Genomic DNA, 22,714 nt, shown 5'->3' with positions numbered 1-22,714 from the left:
TATTCTTCTTTTTGTATATCTCCTCTTTATTATATATACATAAATGTATACCAATAGCACTCAACATGAAAGTGGTAGCATGTGTTAGAATGAGCAGTTATCTGCATTCTGCAGTGCATATCACGACCAACCTCAGTAGTTTAACTGTTTATGCTTGGGCTTTGTGTGGTATAGTGAAGAAAAAGTAGTGGTTTGGGGTGTTTAGTGAAGGTACCAATGGACAGAAACTGGGAATAATTTAGATAGATTACCTGTATGAATAACATCCACTACACAACAATAGAACCTCTTCTGAGTAAGATCCTGTTGGATGACAGGATGCGACTATTGTGTTTAAGCAAAAAACAAATTAGTTAACCAAGACCAAAACACAAGTATAAAGAATGTTTAGAAAGCCTTCCTTCTAGAAGCGCCAACAACTTCATACTTCCATGACTTCAAGACCCAGTCTTCTTCTTCCAGTCTGGTACATTCCGCCACTGGCATACTATCGTACCTTGTTCCTGTCAAGTGCCGAGTCTACGCTGCAAGTAAAAAATTTATACAATGGACTCTATGTGCAGCTAAAAAAACAGACTGAAGCTTAACAAAGCTTGACACACTGCACCTTCTGCTTGAAAGGCTCCAACGAGGTACAGTTGACAGCGACAGGCGGTAATGAATTCCACAGCCTGATGTTTGAAGAAATCGTGTCCTTGCATAGGTGGTCCTTTCAGTAGTGGTCAAAAGGGTCATTTCACTGAGGGAAGCTGAAGGATTCAGCTGGCACTTTGGAGGTAATTTTTCCTAAAATTTTGCATGCGGATCATATATTTAACTTTTGTGATAGTTCCAAATCATATCCTAAAAACATGATCAAGAGGGGCTGCGAGGGAAAGACTTCCTTATGTGCCCTCCACTAATTAAAAAAAAAATACTTCTCCAAAACCACCTTCTTTCGTTTTCTTTTTCTTCTGACTTCCGGTTGGAACTTGGATTTAAACCTCTCGCTGCTGATCGAGGCATCTCCAGTCTGTCGCCTTACTCACTGAGCTAGCAGGAATTGTTGAAAGCCATAGGTTTCATAACGGTTATCAACCGATATTACGACTAGTCTACTCTCCAAGAGTATTGGGTATTTATTTCTCTGACTAAATAAACCGATGCCATTGGGAATTACACACACTCAAGATTTTGACAGAATAAAGCCATATTTTGGTATGTATAAAACTTTTCCTTCCTAAATCTCTTAGATATATGTTAGATAATCCTTGATAAACCTTCTCCATATTTTTTAATTTCAATTTTAGAAGAGGGGACATATGGAAGTCTTGCCGCTGTGAGTGCATTCAGGAATGCCACAATACTTTCATGCCAACAATGTCAGTGTAGGATCCATCAAAGAGAGTCTCCATTCATATTGAAACAGAAAGAGTCTGTTTTGATGATCTCTGGTCAATCCACTTCTGGAAAGTAGTTAATTGGTTCTCTGAAATCAACAACTGATCTGGGTTCACCAAGCACCAAACCACCTTCTTCAAGAGCACTGAGGAATACAGTCATCTTGAGAAAGAGAAAAACAAAGAGATATGTTGATTAATCATTGATATTCATACATCTGGTGATTCTAAGTGAAAACCTCCTTGTTCAGTTTGAATATTGTGTTTCATGCTCATGTCTAAAATTGTAGCTTTTGCATGAAAATATTAACTGTAAGTGTACAACATTGCATCATCTGACTCAGAATATGATAATGTTCAAGAAGTAATTTTCACCATGGAAGTCCCATATTGTGACAAACACTATACTTGTATTTATAAATAATGTGATATTGATGAGGTTTGAGAAAACACCATGCAAGTAGCCATGAAAAAGACTGAAATTCCCACAAAGAACAGAGCACATCATTCAAAATTTTGAGACTATTTTATCTAAATGATTTTTTTTAAAGAAGTTTTACAGAGAGAATACAACATGGTGTTTCTCATCCCTATCTAGTTGCCGGCCATACAAAGCATTAAAGCTTACTGAATGCAACATCAATGAATATGAAAATATACCTGGGTGGTGTTTCATAAAGCTGTTCGTAAAGTTACACACAACTTTACGAACGACTGGAACCTGTTCTCAGGTGCTATATCAGTTACATAGAGATATATCATTTACCACAAGAAAGGGTCACCAGTCATGCGTAAAGTCAATCGTAACTTACAAACAGCTTTATGAAACGGGCCCCTGAACACTGTAGGTAAAGAGCCAATCATACTGTAACAAAACATACACACAGTATGTAATACAGTAGAGTCTGGATAAGTCAACCTTCTATAAGTTCAATAATTACCAAAGTCAAAGTATTTGCAGAATATGCAAAATATGTGTTATTAGTGCCTTTGGGATCATAGAGAATACGCTGTCAAGTACCTTCATAAGAATCAAAGCAGCAGTTTCGTCTGTGACTCTGGACAAACGACATATTGGCAGATTTTTGTCGGCTCAGAATCTCACAACAAACCTGGGGAGTGTTTCATTAACATTTTCATCCGACAAGTTGTCAGATCTGTCATCTTTCCCTGCATGTTGATTGGCTAAAAGGCACTGTTTCTATGGTAACTGTCGGATGAAATGGGACTTGTAGGATAAAACGTCCGACAAGTTCTTTCATGAAACGCTCCCCTGCTGTTCTGGTTCACCAACTGTCCACAAAGATGTCCTAGCTAGTTATAGTTCTTTAACATGTTTCTCAATGCATTTGCTGTGTTCTTGAGCACATCCCCACTGCAGTTGGGAAAAGTCCCATCTTCATCTTTTAAAAAGTTGAATTTCACCCAAGTCAAACATTACATTTGTGGTCCTAGGAGATTAAACATTGGCAGATTTAGCTGTATTATTTAGACATGTTATGAAATATTGGAAATACTATTGGAAAGTACATACCCTTTCTTTATCTTTCTCTTCATTCTTCATGTTGACATGTATAAAGCTGATACCAGACTCCAGACATCTCTGAGCTAATACTCTACCAAGGTTCTCTGAGGCTGATACATCTGATGTAGAGTAAAGATGTCTCTTAATGGCCCACTCCTTGGTAGATGCTTTCACTACAATGTTACCTTTGATATGCTCAATATGTGCTGTGATATGCCTGTTGGTCTTGCTGACAAATAACCTGGAATGGATAAAAAATGAATGAAAATATGAAGCTCTCAGAAAAATAACAGGGTTAAAAACTAACTGAAAATTATGGTTTTCAAGCCGGTCCACTTAATTTGATTATTTAAAAAATATAGCCTATAGTTTAAAGCTCTGGCATTTGATATAATGTAAACAGTACAAATAAGAAATTATTAATATTTTTTCCTTCATATTTTTTTCTCCAAATTTGTTTGGTCCAACACATCACTTAGAGGGACTTTGACAGCCAGACCACCACTAATATCAAGCACCGACCCACAGTGTCATTCCTTTTCCTATTGTTTCTTTAAATCCAATTCAATAAATAATGAATTAACTTAAATCTTGATATTTTTTCTGCAAAATAACCAGGAAGAGTAAAATTCAAATCATATGCAGGCTTCATGGAAAAGAAATAACGTTTCACAATTTGCCTGAATGCAACAAAGAAGTTCACCAGGGACAATGTAATCTATATGAAAAAAATGAACACACTCATTTATTATGTTAGTTTTATTCATTTTACCCCTTGTCTTTCTATACATTTTCTCCCTTTCCACCATTACATGAAAATTAGCCTAATGTCCCCCACCCTCCAAAGGTCCTGAGTGTAAGTATAAACTGATGGAATGAATGTGAATGTGGATTAAAAAAAAGGAAAAATGATTGCAGATGAAAAACTGTAAGGAAACATATTCTTTGATCGAAATCAAGTTACATACTTATGCCAGTAATCTTTTCGAGGATAACTCTGTGACCATCCTTTGTCTTTCCTTGCTACTGCCATCAATTCAAGATTCCTTGGGTTACGATTGATGAAGTGTGGATTAACTCTATCATTCTCTGATAGTTCTGCAACATTCTCCTCTTCACACTGCTCAGATTGGGTTTGTTGAACTGGGGAAGTTGTTGTACTAAAAGATACCAGGCTTGCATGTAAGCATCTACATGTTGATGGAGACGTAACTGTCAACACCAGAAGAAAAAATGAACATCACATATAGGTGAGATGATAGATCTAAATTGTGAATATGCAATCATGAAAGAGTCAGAGGCTTATAAGGTGAAAGTAGACAGCTGTCTATTTGAAGGAGTTTTTAAACATTTTTTTTTCCTCCTTTGTGAGTGGATCCAACAGAGTACAGCAGAACAACCAATGTAACAGAGACCAAAGCTTTTGGTCAAATGTTAGATAGATCAAAAGCCTGCTCAGTGCATCCCAGAAAAAGGGAAAACCGGGTACCCGGTAGTATTCTGAAAACATTCTTATCTTCGTTTTTATTTTTATCTTATGTAATTGAGATAAGAAGATGCTAATATCATCTCTATAAGGACTGTCCATATGTTATCTTCAACATGCTCTTTATTTTTTAGAAATTACCAATCAAAATGCACTTTATATTCACTTTAACCAACTGAAGCATTCCTTACATCAAGAATATATCATGCACACTGCACGTACACTAGTTTCTGGCAGATTGAGTGAAATAGACATTTTATGCACAATGACTGCTTTTATTTCTTGAGTTGACACATGAGCAAAATGAGGAAAGAAAGTAAAGAAAGACAGTAAATAAGGTACAAAATAAGAACAGGGAGGAAGTAAGTAAGAAGACATAAAAGGCTCTGCATGAAAGCAGATATGAAAAATATGAAAGGAACAAAACAGAAATAAAGAATGAAATAAACAGCACAAGAAAGAAAAGCTAGCAAACGAACCTGAAATGAAAAAAAAATAGAAAAAAGAAATATATAAAAAAAGAAATATATAAAAAAAAGAAATAAAGATTACAAATGGTAAAGAAAGGAAAATGAAATAAAGAAAAAAAGGAAAGAAAGATAAAAAAAGGACAAACCAAATAAAATGAAATATAAGAAAAAAGTAAAATAAAAAGGATGAACTGAAATATTAAAAAGGGTAAAGGAAGAAAGAACAAAAAAGGGTGAGTTAAAAAAATAAACGAATGAAAGAAAAAAATGAAAGAGGAAAGGAAGGAAGAAACAAAATATTTTTAAATGAAGGAAGAAAGAAAAAGGAAAAGAAATAAAGAAAAAAGATAAAAGAAAAGATGAAAGGCACAAAAAACAAAGACGAAAGAAAATGATAAAAACAGAGACAGAAAAGAAAATGATTTTTTATTAAATTAGAAATAAAGAGAGGAAGAAAGACAAGACAGTGAGACAGATAGGATGAATGGGATAAGAGAATGAAATAAAGGAATATAGAAAAGAAAAAGAAAGAAAAATGGAAATAAAATAAAGGGCGAATGAAAGAGAGGGTTGAAGGAATACCAATTACCATATGCTCATTAGCAGTGGCCATCAATTTTGAGCAAGACAAAACGAGGCCATTATAATGTGATAACCCTCTAGGTATCTTAAATATCATAAATATCGTGAAAGATAAATGATAAGAATGTTTTTAGAACACCATTTATCTACATTTTTCCTTATCTTTTTTAGCAAATTAGTGCGCTTTAGTACGATATGCGCGAGTTATACAAGTTTACGCACTGACTCAGCATGATAGGATGTAAAACAAGAATAAAGACAAGAAAAAGATAAGGGAAAAGATAAGAACGTTTTTAGAATACCAATTTGAGATCGTGTCGTAGATAAGAATATTTTCAGAATACTGCCCCTGGGCTGGGGATGGATGATCCTTTCTTTTCAAAACTAAAAAACAACTTAAACTAGGCAAAGGCCAAAGCCAGGTAATTGAATATGATTGAATGATATTTCAATTCATGATTTACATAATCATACAAATTACAATTAAATTATTCCACTATATTTTGATACCATACAATTTTAATATGAGAGAGAGACGAACACCACACATAAATATTTTGTTACCTATAACTATAAGGCTATATGACTGAGAGTGAGAAGAACACCAAACATTCCCTACCCCCGCCGGGGCCGCGCGGCCGAGCCCGAAGTGGTAGCTGCACACCCGTGCAACCAACACTTCCTAGGCGGCTACGGTCGGCAGTCTCGAAGGGAGGATTCCCTATACCGTACCGTTGTCACTCCCAGTCCCACAACATTCAGAATTGCAACGGCAACGCAACTTACTTTTTCCAAAGGAAAGGAAGGTACGTCGGGCCATTTTCAGTTTCAGTGATTTATTGAATCCCGTCCACAAAAGTATCTTCAATGCCTGTGTAGAACCCATTATTTTCGTTGTAGTCTAACCTCTTCAAAAAAGTATCTTTTGTTAACGTTTCTTCAAGACTTCGTAATGTGATCGAGAGCCGACCATTCCCCCACGATCGATCTGAGCAGATTGGCTAGTTTATGACCGGTCCATTATCAATCTTAATTTGCCTATACAATCGATCATCAAATTTGTTTGAAATAAAAATTTGATGAATTCATATTTTATTTTATAAATCATATTATTGTGATTTTTTAAATATATTTCATCCATTGATATTCCTAATCTTTATTATGTTGTAAAAATTCTAAAATGGCTACCATAGAAGAGGATGAGACTGAAATATTTGAAGATGATCATTTAAATTCTCTTTTGAATTTCCCTCCAGATGTACAACAAGCAATTGAACAGGTAAATATATTACCAAGGAGTTCTTAAGTTAAAAAAATACTGTCAAATTGAATTTCTAAATATTAATTAGAGGCCTACTTCTGCTTGTGTCCTGTCCATATAGATTAATTGACATTGTCCCACGTATTCATTTGTGTGTTATAATTTAACATAATGTGAGTGTCGTGACGTGATGATACGCCCACATTCAAAAACAGTCAAATACGCTAACGTATGTCAGACCATTGATATCAAAACATAATCAGTATTTACCTCATAGATCTGGGACTTGGTGGGCGGTATATCAGTATGTAGATTTTGACTTGCAGATTAATTTGAAACAAGTTTATTTTTTTTTTACTAAAAAATTGACACCTTGAAGGTAGGTATGTTGCAAAAGCGCCCTCTACTCTAGCTAGGTGCATTCTGAATGAGGCATTGAGTGTGCTGGCTAGAATTGCAGGGCGACTGTGGGGGCATTGCTTTGTTTTGTTTTTGCATGTGCAAGGAAAGGTTATTCCCCATGGCATCATTGTTTTTACGTAGTTGACTGTTTATGGCAGCTGTATAGACTGGAAAAAAATTCTCATTTGTCTTGGTGATCTTGCGACTCTGTGTGCTACTGGAACTTTGGCCTCGCTTTCAACCTCTTGCTATTCACATTTACAGGTATCATCCCACTCTAAAATGTATTTTTCCCGATAGAGCAACATTTAAACTATATTGTGGTGAAATTTGAATGAAATCTACTGACGCTAAAGATGTTTTTTATGTCCCTATTTCGGCAGCGTCTGTTATTTTTGGGAGTGTTTTGGGGCACTTCCATATGCAAATGCATGCGCATTGCTGTTTGCTATTAGTGCACCTTGGTCCCAGTTAAGATCACAACTTTTGGCTTAAAAAACAAAGGAAACATAAGAATTGAATAGGCGATTTATATGACCTTAAAACTGCAGTAACTTATTTCTGGGGCTATTGAGATAAATGAGGTGTTAAATTAAAGGTCTTGATGAGCTCTAAATGATAACATGAAGAAAACATCTTATTTCTGAGATTTATTTTTTTTGCAACATACCTGACTGACCTTGTACATGTAGTTTTGTATGTCATTTATTTGCCTTAATTCTATATCACTGAGTTATAGTATTTGTTCCATTTTACCATTGCACATCAGATGCCAGTACAAGGGATATTTCATGGGTTTAAAAAGTTTTGGTTGCCCACATCGGGCTATCAAAACTTTATCATTTTTCTCTAATGGTTGCCCAAAGTAAAGTTCTCCAGGTGGTTGATTCTTGTTTCCCGTGTACATGGATCCCTTTTCAATTCAATGTTTCTTCAGGTCCTCCCATCTTCAGAAGCATTGGATAGGCCTGATTTCAAATCCTTGTTTACCGTATACATGTATCCCTTTTCAATTCAATGTTTCTTCAGGTCCTCCCATCTTCAGACCCATTGGATAGACCTGATTTCAAATCCTTGTTTACCGTATACATGTATCCCTTTTCAATTCAATGTTTCTTCAGGTCCTCCCATCTTCAGAAGCATTGGATAGGCCTGATTTCAAATCCTTGTTTACCGTATACATGTATCCCTTTTCAATTCAATGTTTCTTCAGGTCCTCCCATCTTCAGACCCATTGGATAGACCTGATTTCAAATCCTTGTTTACCGTATACATGTATCCCTTTTCAATTCTATGTTTCTTCAGGTCCTCCCATCTTCAGACCCATTGGATAGGCCTGATTTCAATGCTGTGGATTACATAAATAATCTCTTCCCTACAGAACAAGTAAGTGTGCACATACAAAATCTATTCTACCAAGAATAGACTCAGACATAATTTGTTGAATTACTATTTAAGTCGGCCATACAGTGATTACTGTTGTGGCTATAATACTAAGAATTTAAGGATATCATCAAAGTTACTTTTGGATGGCAGAGGTTCCATGATAGTCAAGACAGTCTTATAATATACTAGGATTATTAAGGCAATAAAAAGAAAGTACTGTTAATAACATTCAACATTACTCATTTATCAATCTTTATCTAAGTAGGGGTTAGCCTACCACAAACTTGAGATATTCCCATCTCTACAGTGTAGAATGAATTATGTTGGTATTTGGAAAAAAATGCAAGAGAATTTTAGATCAACGTCAAGACATCGGAAAATGTTCAGATGTATTTTTGTGATTGATACATACATGTGATTTTGGTATGACTGTTTGACTGAAAATTATAAGAAGTGAAAACTACTGGTAAAATAATTCAAATGGATCTGATCAACATAAAGGTATTGATCTTTTTGTTCAAATTTTGGTAGGTATTCTGTGAACTGTTAAATGTTGAGAGGTGTAATTACTGATAGCGGTGTCATATTCTTAATGGTTCTTTAGATTTGTGATTCTTATTCAGGATACTTGTCAATTCATTCACCATTTTATCAATGTTGTTGCAAGTGCTTAATAAAAGATTAATTGAAATAAATTTACTGATTGGCCCTCTAATACTCCATTGATAATCATGAAATATTTCTTTGTTTCCTTATAGTCACTTGCCAACATAGATGAGGTAGTAAATCGTATGAGGCTCAAGATACGCCGGCTTGATGATGAGATCAGAGCAGTTGTCAGAGGACAAACAACTGCAGGCCAGGATGGAAGAGAAGTAATAAATTCATTCTATTTTTTTTTCATTTGGGCTAAAAACTGCTGGCTTTGAAAGTTGTTGGATGAGTAAAAGGGTTCTATAATGTTCTCTCTAATTTAATGAAAAGAACAAGAATTTTTTTGGTAATCTTTCTCAAATAAAAATAAGTATCTCGCTTTAGCCTCTTTTGTGTATCATATCTGTGTTATACATCATGATCTTATTGTTTGGATAAATTCACATTCTTTTAGTTTGGTTTGAACATTGATAATATTTCAGTAGTCATTGTGAATAAAAGTGAATGTGCTTGACTTAGTACTTCTATGTGTACTATGATTCTGTTTCTTTTATCGAATTTCAAAAGGCTCTCAAGGAAGCACAGAAAGCTATTCAAGAACTCTTCAAAAGGATAAAAGATATCAAAGAAAAGGCTGACAAATCAGAACAGATGGTAAGTGTCATTTCTTGGTTTGTGTTTTGAGATTTTAAGTATGATGATAGTAGCAATGAATAATTCTTTAATGTGTTTTCTAGAAATAGGTAATATGTCTGTACATCATAAATACAAAATACTAATACTCTAAATACTCTAAAAATTATTTTTTTAATTTCAAAGTAGAAAAATGACTTGGACGTCAGTTACAACACAAATATCACATTGCTGAATGAAATGAACTGATAACATTTTATTTGATATTTTAGGTGAAAGAAATAACCAGAGACATCAAGCAGCTTGATCATGCCAAACGTCACCTGACTTCATCTATTACAACCCTTAATCATCTTCATATGCTTGTCGGAGGTGTGGATTCGCTGGAGTAAGTATATATAACAAGAATGATGATAGCAATGATAAGAATTTGATGGTGGTGGTGGTGGTGCTGCTAATGATAATGTCATAAAACAAAACATGAACTTGAAGAATATAACCTATGCTCTTGAGTGAATCTTCTATTTCCAAAGATGCCCATATATTTCTATTTAAATTATGTTTTATTATTTGTCTACAAAAATATTTTATGCTAGTATTTTTGTATTATTGAATGTTATGCATGTAAGTAATAATTTAGTTATTATATTTTCTGTTGGAACTACACCTATTTTAATGTTAATTGGAATATACATTAGAGATGACACTTCTTTGATGGATTGTTGTTAAACAGGAGCATGACAAGAAGACGTCAGTATGGTGAAGTAGCAAATCTTCTTCAAGGAGTTGTCAATGTGATGGAACATTTCCAAAAATACATGAGTATACCTCAGATCAGGCAACTAGCTGACAAGTAAGTTCTAGCAGCAGATATTGAAATGTACATGTTGGTGTATCTTTCTTTTTTGTGCACTTGGTAACTTGTGTATTAAGCACAATATAAATGTTATATCATTATAATTATTTCCTGTATCTGAATTAAGCTGATAATGTGTGCATGAAATATTCAAATGCAATCACTACAATTGCCGTCTAGCACTTAAAGTTTGTGAAGTTTACCATTTGTCTTAAATTGAGATATTAGGGTTAAAATGATATTTGCTCAGTGATGCTTAATTGTTGCTCTTTTCCCCTTTCTTTTTCAGAGTTCGCAAAATTCAGTCTGAATTAGGTGTTCAAATTCTAGCAGATTTTGAAGAATCCTTTGCCAACCAAGGAAGTAGGGTAAGAGGATAATCTGATTTTTGTTCTTTTTTAGGTTGCAAATATTATATTAATTAATGTTTTATAATTCTTTGTAGAATTTGCAGATGTATTTGAAATTAAGTATTTATGAATTTTGAACTTGAATCACTAGAAAATGATTTGACTTGCCTGTCGAAAGCATTGGTTTTTGTGTAATCATTGAAGAGACTGCAAGTTTTACACTCTCTCTGAGAGACTATGTCTGGATGCCTCACCCAATGTCACCAATATTAAACAAGCATGTTTATGGTTATGATAATTAAGTATAGTATTGAAAATGCTTCTTATTTTATATTGTAATTTTTTTTCTACAGCCGATAGGAAATATGAGAGAACTTGCAGAGGCTTGTTTAGTAGTCAGGGTTCTTGATCCCAAAGTCAAGTAAGTTGAGCTTCAATTATTATTTACAATCTAAATTTACAAACCATCTAGATGTTTATATTCATCCAGATTTTTAGTCAAAGCTACCTTGACCCTATGTTCGAAAGATATTGATTCTACCTCTTATTATCTATGATGATGCTATTGATTTTCCTTGTAAACTGAACTTGAAGTTTATATTTGTTCCATAATGTGTAGCTCTTACAACAGTCAGAGACCAGTGGTTCTCAGCCAATCAAAACCAAGGATTTTACTAAAATTCTCAGAGCTGACAATTTATTCAGTGCTGACTAATTTGTGAAACACCCTCCACCCTCCCTCCTGTTCTGAAAGGGTAATGAAATGGTATTTTTCACTTCATTTTAAATAAAACTAAAATCATTGATTTCGTTTGTTTTGATTTTTTTTTATTCAGGAAGGACTTGATGAAATGGTTTGTGACACTCCAACTTCAGGAGTACATGGTGCTCTTCCAGGAGAGCCAGGATGTAGCCTGGTTGGATAAGATTGATCGTCGTTATGCTTGGCTCAAGAGGGCGCTAGTTGAATTTGAAGAGAAGTACGGTCCTATGTTCCCTCGTGATTGGGAGGTCAGTGAGAGGATATGTGTAGAATTCTGCAATGTCACTAGGTAAGTATTTCTTTACCCTAATTATTTTCAATGATTGAAATAATGAATGCTTCTATGGTTATATTCGTAGAAAATATCCATTCATGATGATACTATTTGCTGCCATCTTGCTTTGAACACAGTAGGAGACTGCGACTTTTATTATTACTTTGTTACCATTGATTTTCTTCATTCTCAGCACGATAAGGCATGTCAGTGCCACTCAGCAAACCATATCAATGTCTACATATCAGTTTATAAAGGGATGTTAAGTAAAACAATAATTTTTTTTCCTAATTGCTCATGCAACAAAATACATCTACTTTTTTATTCAAATTTTTAGAATTTTTTTTGCTAATATTTTCGTGATATAATGTATGATGTTAGATTACATATTTATTATATTCTGATGCATAAATCCTACAAATATGTATATATTGTTGATGGTGTTGGTAGTGTAAAATTTAAGATGTTGTGATGGTATAATTGAAGTTTTACATTGCTATCATTATACTGAGTATGTAATATCAAATATTCCTGTTTTTCTGATAGGACTGAACTTGGTAAAATAATGCAGAAGCGAGAATCTGAGATAGATGTCAAGTTATTACTCTTTGCCATCCAACGTACGACTAACTTTGAAACCATCATTGCTAAACGGTTCAGTGGTATCACCTTACAACCTGCGGGTGAATCATCAGAAAATATGATGACAGAAGAAAAACCAGTGTCAACAAATCCATTTGAGATGGATGATGAACCAGTTGAAGTAAAGGTATGGGATCAATTCTTGCTTGTTACATTCACTTTAATGTATGCTCTAAGTGTATGACATATAATATTCATGCTGTTATGACTAAGTGGGTTTTTTTTTGTTACCTTAGTCTTAGATCAAATTCATAATGAAATCACAAGTTTCCTTTTCTCTTACCTCCATTTCTTTCTTTTGTTTTGTTATAGACATTACTCAAACCCAAGCTATCGTCATTCCAAGGCATCATCAGTCAATGTTTTGAACCACATCTGCATATCTACATCCAATCACAAGACAGGTGAGTCTTTGTGAACTACAGTTATTAAAGTTCATGATGGTGGTAATGATGATGACCAATAGGATGATGTGGATGGAGATGATGGTGTACAATGGAACAGCAAATTTGATGAAGATAGCGGTGATTTGGTATTGGTGATTGGGATTATGTTGATGATGACAATGAATACGATGCTGATATCCACAACTTTGTTGGGTATGGTGATGATCAATATTATGGAACATTTTTTATTTTAAACACTAATATGTTAAACTAATTGCATGTGAAGAATTGTTAAATTCAAAACAATATCTTCTTTTTCATGAGGATGATATCTTTTTATTCTTTCAGAGAATGCAGGTAGTATGATCAAATCTGGAACAGTAAACAAAGATATAGACAGCTTATTGAGAAAATGTACATCCAGTTCAGTGAAACGAATCCTTTTGTATATTGTATTTTCATCTGAATTACATCTCTAAATCAATAATGAATTATATCGTAAAATAGCCTTAAAAACGGACATACTGAAGCTTTTTGACAGCTAAAGTATGTCGGTTTTTAAGGCTATGTTATGATTTTGAGGTACCAAACACTTGTTTATTTACTTGAAATAAATTATATCTTGTTTAGGAATCTATCTGACTTGATCAACCGATTTGTAGAGGACTTCAAGACGCAGGGTCCTCCTCGTATTGAATCTGAAGAGAGCGGTGCTGTGCTGCCCTCGTGTGCTGATCTGTTTGTATACTATAAGAAATGTATGGTACAATGCTCTCAGCTTAGTACGGGTACACCACTATTGGACTTAACTCAAACTTTCCAGAAGTATCTGAGAGTTTTCGCCAACAGACTTCTCACAAACAATCTACCAAAGTGAGTGACAAGAAGTTACAATATTGGTGGAAGATGCATTTGATCATAATAATCTAGGCTTGTTTTAGCCATAACAATCCTCAAGCTAATAAATGATTCGTGATATAAAACAATTTTATTCCATTTTGCAAGAAAAATAGAGGTATGTAGGCAAAAAACACAAAAAAACTTCAAATAATTTTTTTTTACATGTTTCTCGTATTTTTTGAACTATGAATTTTGTATAATTTTCCCCATGCCATACATGTATATTTGATGACAGAAATTTTTATGAATTAAGTGGCTTTTTTTGTAGATTATTTGGAAGTCGTGGTAGTTTGATATTTAATAATAAATTGAGTGAGGCTATTTTGTGAGATAATAAACATTCATCACTAGTTCAAATATCAAAGAAAATAATTGTTATTCTTTTTTATTTATTTTGGCCTGATTGGACACTTCATGACAAAAGCAATGACATTAGATGATTCATGCTGATGTTGATTTACACAGTATGATTGATACCTATGCCTTACAGGTCACAAACTACAACTCCAGCTGGTGGTCTAAACATCTCGGCCCTTCTCAAAGAAGGTTTGAAAGAATCTTCATCTTCTGATGTACCAAAGTTTACACCTGAAGAACAGTACTTGGTTTGTAGTATATTATGCACAGCAGAATACTGTCTGGATACTACCCAACAGGTATGATGTGAATTTTGATAAGGCAGTCTCAACTTCTATTAAAAATCAAATTTTACCTTATTATATTAGATTGTATATCACACCTTTCACACAAAATATAATACAACCTTTTATTCTATCTTACATTGACTTCAAATTTTGGAGATGAATGATTTGAAGATTTACAACAACTTCATATTAGATTTGAAAAGGATAAAAGAATATGAATGCATTTATGTATTCAGAAAAATCACAGTATCAGATCTGTGACAGTCTGAAAAGCATAAAAGGGGGTGTTTTAACTAAATTTGTATTTAGCTTGCTTACCCAATTATTCTTATTATTGAAGTATTTTGACGATATATAATAATTTAGAGGATGTAGTGATACAAAAGAGTAATTTCATGTCAACTCCCATCCATAAGAATCTCTGGTAGGACCTTAGGCTGATATAACCAGATGCATATATCTATTTATTTAATATCAGAAGTGTTTTTTTTTTCAATAAAAGATTTTTGTTTTTTCTCTAGCTTGAAGAGAAATTAAAGGAAAAAATCAACCCATCAATGTCTGACAGGATAGACCTCAATGGAGAAATGGACGTCTTTCACAAGTAAGATATCAATTTTGTGTGATTTAATGGCTGAATTGAATCCTGCTCAGATGTAAGGAGACAAAGCGTAGAAACATTTTGCCATCGTCTTCAATAATGATTTCACGTATGAAAATAAGCATGCATTACATGCATCAAGCATACAAATCTGGTACAAAGTCATGCTGACAAGCTCATATTTTCTTGATGTCCTCATTATCATGACATTTTGTCAAGACTCATATCATTGTTATTGCATGATGTCATAAAGAGTTGATTATATTTATGTGTATCATGAGCTTGCACAACTCTGGACGAATTATTTTTTTTTAACTTATTTCAATTTGCACTTTTCCTTTTTAAAATAGTTTTATTGGTCTTCAGTCTCAACAATTTTTTTTAGATTCCATTTATTTTTTACACAATAATATGACTTAGTTTGTGCTTAGCTTTGTTGCACCACGTATGAATGAATATTGAGAGAGCAATATCTAATGGCTCTATTGTAAGAGAGATAATGATGCAGTATTTCTTTAATATCTATCAATAAAAGGAAATTATCTCTGAAGGCCCATGTAAATATGAAGTCATTTCTTGCTTGTTCAATATCAAATTACTGTATAAAATGAAAGGTAGTTTGTTTCATTGAGTTGATTATCAATAAATAGTTCTGTAACTTATTAATTTGATGATAAATAAGTCTATGAAACTTGTTTCTTGGAAAAATTTGAGTGCAGTTGAATGTGATTTATTGATGAAAAATGAGTGTGGCAACTAGAATAAGTATGCTACTTTTATTATATATATTTTAGAGACTAGTTGCATTATAACTTGTGTTTTTATCTTTCAGTGTTATATCAAACTGTATTCAGTTGTTAGTGCAAGATCTAGAGACTGCATGTGATCCTGCTCTAACAGCCATGAATAAGGTAATAGAAATTATTCTCCATCTTGATAAAAAAACTGTACCAAATAGTTGATGCATCAATACAGACTGTCATGTATACATAATTAATGTAACAAACTCTATTTGATATTCAGCTGCTCATTATGGGATGGAATTCTGGTATACCGAGAATCAAGAGCAGCAATAAACGTATGTGTCGTCCCATTGAAATAAGTCTCACACTTTGCTTATTAGTGCTCTGTTAATTATTCGTAAACGATTTAAAAGTCCAGAAATTTGAAAAATGTATTAATGGTGATATATTATTCAAAACGATGAGAGAAGTGTTTTGTTTATCCCCTTTTCCATTGATCACACACTCTACATTTGTAATATAACTCTACCCAATGATTCATTTCACAGGGTAAAATGATAGCACAGATGCAGTGTTTGTGATCTTGTTTGTTCCAAGTGGTATGAATTTATGCATTTTATATAATTCATACTCAAAAGTTGCACCCTTGTTGTGATGTCACTCTTCCTGAGAGATTGGTCAGTCACAGTGAACTCAACACCATTCAGTATTAAAGGATAAGTCCACCCCAACAAAAACTTGATTTGAATAAAAAGAGAAAAATTCAACAAGCATAACACTGAAAGTTTCATCAATATCGGATGTAAAATAAGAAAGTTATGACATTTCAGTTTCGCTTATTTTCAACAAAATAGTTATATGAACGAGCCAGTTACATCCAAATGAGAGAGTTGATGACATCACTCACTCACTATTTCTTTTGTATTTTATTATATGAAATATGATCATTGTCATGTGAAGTGAAGTTCCATTCCTCCCTGAACACGTGGAATTCCATTATTTTAACATTTTGTGCTTCAGGCAAGGAGGTCCTAATCAAATTTTTTTGTAAAAATTGAAATATTGTATAATTCAAACAATAAAAAACAAAAGAAATAGTGAGTGAGTGACATCGACTCTCTCATTTGGGTGTAACTGGCTCATTCATATAACTATTTTGTTGAAAATAAGCGAAACTTTGAAATGTCATAACTTTCTTATTTTACATCTGATTTTGATGAAATTTTCAGCATTGCGCTTGTCTGATTTTTCTCTATTGATTCAAATCAACATTTTTCTGAGGTGGACTTGACCTTTAATCACTTTGTTTCTCTTACAAAGTGATTACAAAACTCATTTAAACACTTCTTTGTCCTTGGATCTTTTTGTATTCTACTGATTTACCCTTTTCTTTCCCTAGTTTAGGGATTCGTTGTTCATTTAAATCTATAATTATTTCATTCCCACTCATGGTGCGTGCTATCTTGGAACGAGAAGAGTAGGCCTCTAATAATAATGAACATCAGTGGTGCATGTATATCAACCCTATTATCTGTTTGTAGGTGAACTGGTCATCGGTCGAGACAGTAGGTGATCAGAGTGGTTATGTAACGGCTATTACAACACATATCAAACAAGCATTACCAGTCATACGGGATAACCTAGCATCAGCTAGAAAATACTTCACTCAATTCTGCATCAAATTTGCCAAGTAAGTTTTTCAATATGATGATCCATTTAATTCAATTTCTGTACTATGATGCCTGTCTAGTTGGGCCCTGTTGCTTAAAAGTGACTATTATTGTAACTTTGCCATCCAGTTGTAACTACCAAGGTAATGCTGATCAACAGCCAATCAGAATCAAGGATTTTATGAAAGATATCATTGGTTGGCAAAGTTACCACACAGTTACATTTATGCAATGGGGCCCAGGTCAGTTTGTGTATTTGCGTGACATCTTTATTATGAGATTCCCTAGGGTTTTTTTTCTATGTTTATTCAATTTTCTATCAATCTTTTACCTCCAAGGCAAGACTTCTGTAACAAAATTTATCATATTTCTTTAAAGAAAGATAAGGATAATTCCATTGTCTCTTTAGCTTGCTAGAGTTGATAGTGTCTATGATGATAAAAATCTTGAGGATAATAACAGAACATTTGAAAGGAAAAAACTTACTTGCATGTATGTAGCCTTGAGCAGTGTATTCACTTTGTAATCTTTACTTGAAGTGTCCTCTACCAGCTGTCTCCCATCAGTTCAATTTTCTTGATCTGTCTCTTGTTTTTCATGTCAGGGGTCCGTTTCATAAAGACTTACAACTATTGTAAATTTGTTAGTATTGTAAATTCCATGGAAGCCTTGATTGTGATTGGCTGTAGAGTTCTGTTACCATGGTAGTTGTCATAATGGCAAGTTACCATAGTAAATCTTTATGAAACAGACCCCGGGATTCATCAGTCATATGTATTAATGTAAGCTTATAAATACTGTATATCAACAGTGATATATTTTTTATAGATAGATAGATAAATGGTTTTATTGATTATAATCACATATAAAGATACATACAGGCATGGTAGTTTAAAAAACTAAATTGCACCATGAATTTACAATACAGCTATACATTGTATATTACTTGATGGAATATCAATTATCACAAAAAATAATTTAAAAGAAAATACAAAATCATTCACAAGGACACACTCATTAAACATTCATACCCAAGCATGCACACACCCTCACACTCACCCCGCATAAAGACACACACACACTATACAAACAAAAGTGCATACTCAAATTTACATGAGGTGGACAAAACCAAATCATTAGTACGGTTATTAAACAGATGGGGACACGGCATTGCTAGAATAAGATTCAAAGGAATAGGTGTCAAAATATTAAAGCTAAAGCCTCTGATGAAAAACAGAAGGATATCTACTGATAGCACACAACATTCACTACAACTGCACCCAAAAAGATGAATAATTTTGATGATTACCTCGAGCTAAATAATAAGTTGGCGTCAGATACAGACAGCGCCCACATATGTTTCTTTGACTTCAAAATTCTTTTGGCGCGTATAATCTGGAGAGATTGAAGAGCGCCATCATATTCAACAACAACTTTATACCATGATTCATCGGTCATATTTATAAATATTTTTTAACCTCTTTCTTTCACTCCACAGTTCTTTCATTCCACGATTCATCAGTCATATCTATAAATGTAAACCTATCAGTACAGTTGGTGCTGAACAGCTTCTTCTTGACACACATTCCCTAAAGACAGTGCTCTTAGATCTACCTTCCATTGGATCACAAGTCACTAGGAAAGCACCTGCAAGGTAATCTCAACATGGCGGATGTCAATCAGAACAAATCATGTTTGTAGAATCTCAAAAGGGGGCTGGGGCTCAGATAAGATGTCTATAAAATTTGAGCATCTTGTATGATCTCTTTTATTCTGTCAGAATAATAAAAAAAATAATTAATTAATTGATTGATGAAATTAACACTACTAAGTTTCATTCTACATCCTGATGCAACATCTTGGCATCATGGTCCTGATTTGTAAAGAGTTGTGACTGTTCTAAACTATGGAAATCCAGCGATGGCATAATTACCATGTAGGAAATGTATGCAACGTCTCTCCGAAAACAAAGATGTTGGCACCTGCATGAGTATATATCATACTAAGAATGTAATTTGAACAGACAATACACTCACGTTCAAGATGAATGGCATCTCTGGCTTTCTATACTTTTTGCGATTGATAGGATCAATCACAACACTATATGAGACTTGGTCCTGATGCCACAGTGTTTTGATAGGATACAGTACACCCATCATCACCATACTATATGATAAAACTGAAGAGTCATACATTGAAAGATGGGGCCTTGTTTTCATAATTTTGATCATCAGTTGTCATCATCCCTTGTATGAGTATTCTTGAAGACTCCTTATTTTATCTCTTTTTTTCAGCTATACCAAGATAGTAGTGAAAGGTATGACCAAAGCAGAGATGATCCTGAAGGTTGTAATGTCACCTCAAGACCCTGCTGAAGCTTTCGTTGATAACTACATCAAACTCATTGCTGATACAGACACCTCAAACTTTCAGAAACTTCTAGAAATGAAGGTAATGCAAGCAAATGTATTTTGTTCAGAAGACAAATGATTTTATTCTGCATTGAAAAAGTGTGTTCATTGTATAAAAGGGTAAATCTTATTCGGATGGATAGACAGAGTTCTGGAGGCTGTTTCAGAAAGTTGCAATTAAAGATATGCTTGATCTTGTCAATATTAATGTAATTAATGTTGTGTTTTATTATCTTTTTCATACTTATTTTTTATCAATATATGATTTAAAACATGGCTGTTTTTTAAATATGCATCTCATATGAAGTTGATATGGAAAGACTTGAATATATGTGAGATTTTAAACTGTAATGATGTGGATACAAGTGTATTGGATAGAATGTAATTCATAAAAACTATATTTGTATAGTACTTGTGTTACCATGAGTATTTACATGATTCAAATGTTAGCTGTATGTGTTTGCCCCAAATGGTTATTATCTTGAGGATGTCATGGATCAGGTAGGCCATATGAATGAACAACCTTCCTTCTTTTTTCTATATGTTTTATACAGGGTCTGAAGAGAAGTGACCAGAATGCCATGTTAGATATCTTCAAGGCACGTTTATCATCAACTAGTCATCCTGGGGAGAATGTAGTGGTTGTGACATCATCACAAGAACAACAAGATCTTAGTAGGATACGAAGACTGGAGAAAATCATTAAAAGAAAGCTGTAGTCTTTCAGAACTGTCTGTCATCGAGCCAGCCTAAAGGGATCTTGCGCTCTGGAGTCACAGGAACTCGCTAGGATACCAGGACTAGAGAAAATTGTAAAGGAGAACATTAATTCCTGAGGACTTTCTATGCTACTCATCATGGGATTGGAGTATATTTTAATACCTTAAAAAAGTTATCCATCCAAACATACAGATGCTTCATTTCAGAATGACCATGTTGTTGTCTAGCCCAGTTGATGGGAATTCAATGTCCTCAAGAGCAACTTGGTCCATGTAGGCTGTGAGCCTGACAGAACTTAAAGGTTCTGAACCGGCGTTATTATTTATGATTCCAAAATTTTCTTTCTATCTTAACTAATAACTTAATTTAGTTTGAATCACGTAAATATATATTTTTTAGATTTCCAACTATTTATTTTATCCAGACAGAATTCCCTTCGCTTTTAATTTTGTTTCTGTCTGTCTGTCTCTCACCTCTCTCCTTTCTCTCTCTTTACCCTTACTGTCTCTCACTCTCTCCTTCTCACTCCTTGTGTAATTTTTTGTTATTTCTTATGTTGTAGTTTAACATAGAATCATATGTGTATTGGTAATAAATCACATATCTAGTTTTGTTTATCTGGATATAAAATATTAAAATAGTGGTTATGGGGTAAAGTGCAAATGTGCCATTAACTGTTGAAATTGAGTCAGAGAGATAGCTCACTGACTTTATGAATTTTATTGATCAATATTGATTGTGATGATGAAATGAAAAGTACTACCATCATGTGATATAATTCATATGAAAATAGGTCACATGTTCGTTATATGTATATGGTAAATCTTGTGATATTACACTTCAAGATTACCATCCTGATACTAGCACCCACTAGTTAGGTACTAACAGTATAAGTATTCCCTGCTTCCATTCACAGAATAAATGGATTTGTATTTGTCTGGATAGTTATCTTACAATACATGTATACATCATGCCTATTATTTGAATGTAGATGTTGGTATTTTATGAATAATCTTAAACAAAATCATGTTTGTGTTTATGTGTATTCCCCAGCAAGTGCATGTATGTTCTTAACCCTCATCCATACGGGCCAACTAACTGTACATTCATATGATGTATCAATTATATGCGACAATGCAGATGCAGCTGTCCTAACTGCGTATGATGGTCATATTGGAGCTTTCAGGTGCAGTGAATGCATATATATATCTTAAGTTGAAATAACATATCAATATCACAGCATTCAGATGTAAAAAAAGGCATATTCTTATGTCATATATTGATACAAGAACTCTCATCTGAATACAGGGAAAGATTGTGTGTTCTACAGTACGTCCTAGAATGAATGAGTCTGAGATGATGATTTATCCTAACTTATTCACAATCATAATAGACTAATGACCTATCATTGTAAAGCTTAGAGTCTCTTCCATGTGGTCTACCTAAGATTGTTATTCATTCATGCATGAGTGAGCTAAAACAATTTGAAGAAAAGATATGAAAAAGTCACTTGATGTATGGCATCTATTTAAGAAAAAAAATCAAGTCTCAAATGTCCAATATCTGCTCTTTGATTTGATAGCACAATCAAATGAAATATCCAAAGAATAACAAAGATCTGTTTCTTTGAATTAATGCCTGCATTTCAGTAATTTCATTACTGTATTTTCCGGTATATAAAACCGTGGCCATGTATAAAAAACCGCACCCCCAATTTTTTACTCTTGGAAAAAAAAATTGAGGAAATCAATGTCCACCAGAAATAGTGAAATCTGTGTCATATTCTATGTATCTGAAGGAATATCTTCATGCTTTCTCTGTGATACTGAAGCAATAAAATATACGAAAAGATATTTGTTCGTTGCAAAGTGTTTTCACTTAACAATTTTGACGCAATTATCTCGCTCATGCAATACACAGCGATAATGCCTGTGCGTGGTGCTGAGTCTATGGACAGCTGCCGGCTGCCCCAAGCT

The 22,714-nt window shown here is 33.8% G+C and overlaps 2 protein-coding genes across 3 annotated transcripts; one reads left to right on the top strand and one right to left on the bottom strand.

Moving 5' to 3' along the window:
• LOC121409288 (39S ribosomal protein L18, mitochondrial-like) lies at positions 1 to 6,435 on the bottom strand. The gene is made up of 4 exons (XM_041601199.1): positions 6,229 to 6,435; positions 3,873 to 4,116; positions 2,914 to 3,145; positions 1 to 1,542 (listed from the first exon to the last, which is right to left on the bottom strand). The coding sequence occupies exons 1-4, from the start codon at positions 6,326 to 6,328 to the stop codon at positions 1,435 to 1,437; spliced, it is 684 nt and encodes a 227-aa protein (XP_041457133.1). The 5' UTR covers positions 6,329 to 6,435; the 3' UTR covers positions 1 to 1,434.
• A 171-nt stretch (positions 6,436 to 6,606) lies between these two features.
• Positions 6,607 to 21,168, top strand: LOC121409287 (vacuolar protein sorting-associated protein 53 homolog). Of its 2 annotated transcripts, XM_041601197.1 has the most exons (19): positions 6,607 to 6,721; positions 8,411 to 8,491; positions 9,250 to 9,366; positions 9,713 to 9,799; positions 10,051 to 10,166; positions 10,512 to 10,631; positions 10,924 to 11,002; positions 11,338 to 11,405; positions 11,821 to 12,036; positions 12,568 to 12,790; positions 12,976 to 13,067; positions 13,680 to 13,922; positions 14,440 to 14,605; positions 15,115 to 15,197; positions 16,027 to 16,105; positions 17,479 to 17,627; positions 19,106 to 19,261; positions 19,902 to 20,058; positions 20,573 to 21,168. In XM_041601197.1, exons 1-19 carry the CDS (start codon positions 6,623 to 6,625, stop codon positions 20,735 to 20,737), a joined length of 2,496 nt encoding a protein of 831 aa, XP_041457131.1. In that variant the 5' UTR covers positions 6,607 to 6,622; the 3' UTR covers positions 20,738 to 21,168. The 2 variants fall into 2 exon arrangements, with proteins under 2 accessions (XP_041457131.1, XP_041457132.1); XM_041601198.1 differs by lacking the exon at positions 9,713 to 9,799.
• Positions 21,169 to 22,714: the final 1,546 nt, after the last annotated feature.

Source organism: Lytechinus variegatus, chromosome 2 (assembly GCF_018143015.1).
Source record: "Lytechinus variegatus isolate NC3 chromosome 2, Lvar_3.0, whole genome shotgun sequence".
Taxonomy (NCBI): Eukaryota; Metazoa; Echinodermata; class Echinoidea; order Temnopleuroida; family Toxopneustidae; genus Lytechinus; species Lytechinus variegatus.
Note: the sequence above shows the minus strand (reverse complement) of the source record. Positions and strands in the feature narration are given on the sequence as shown.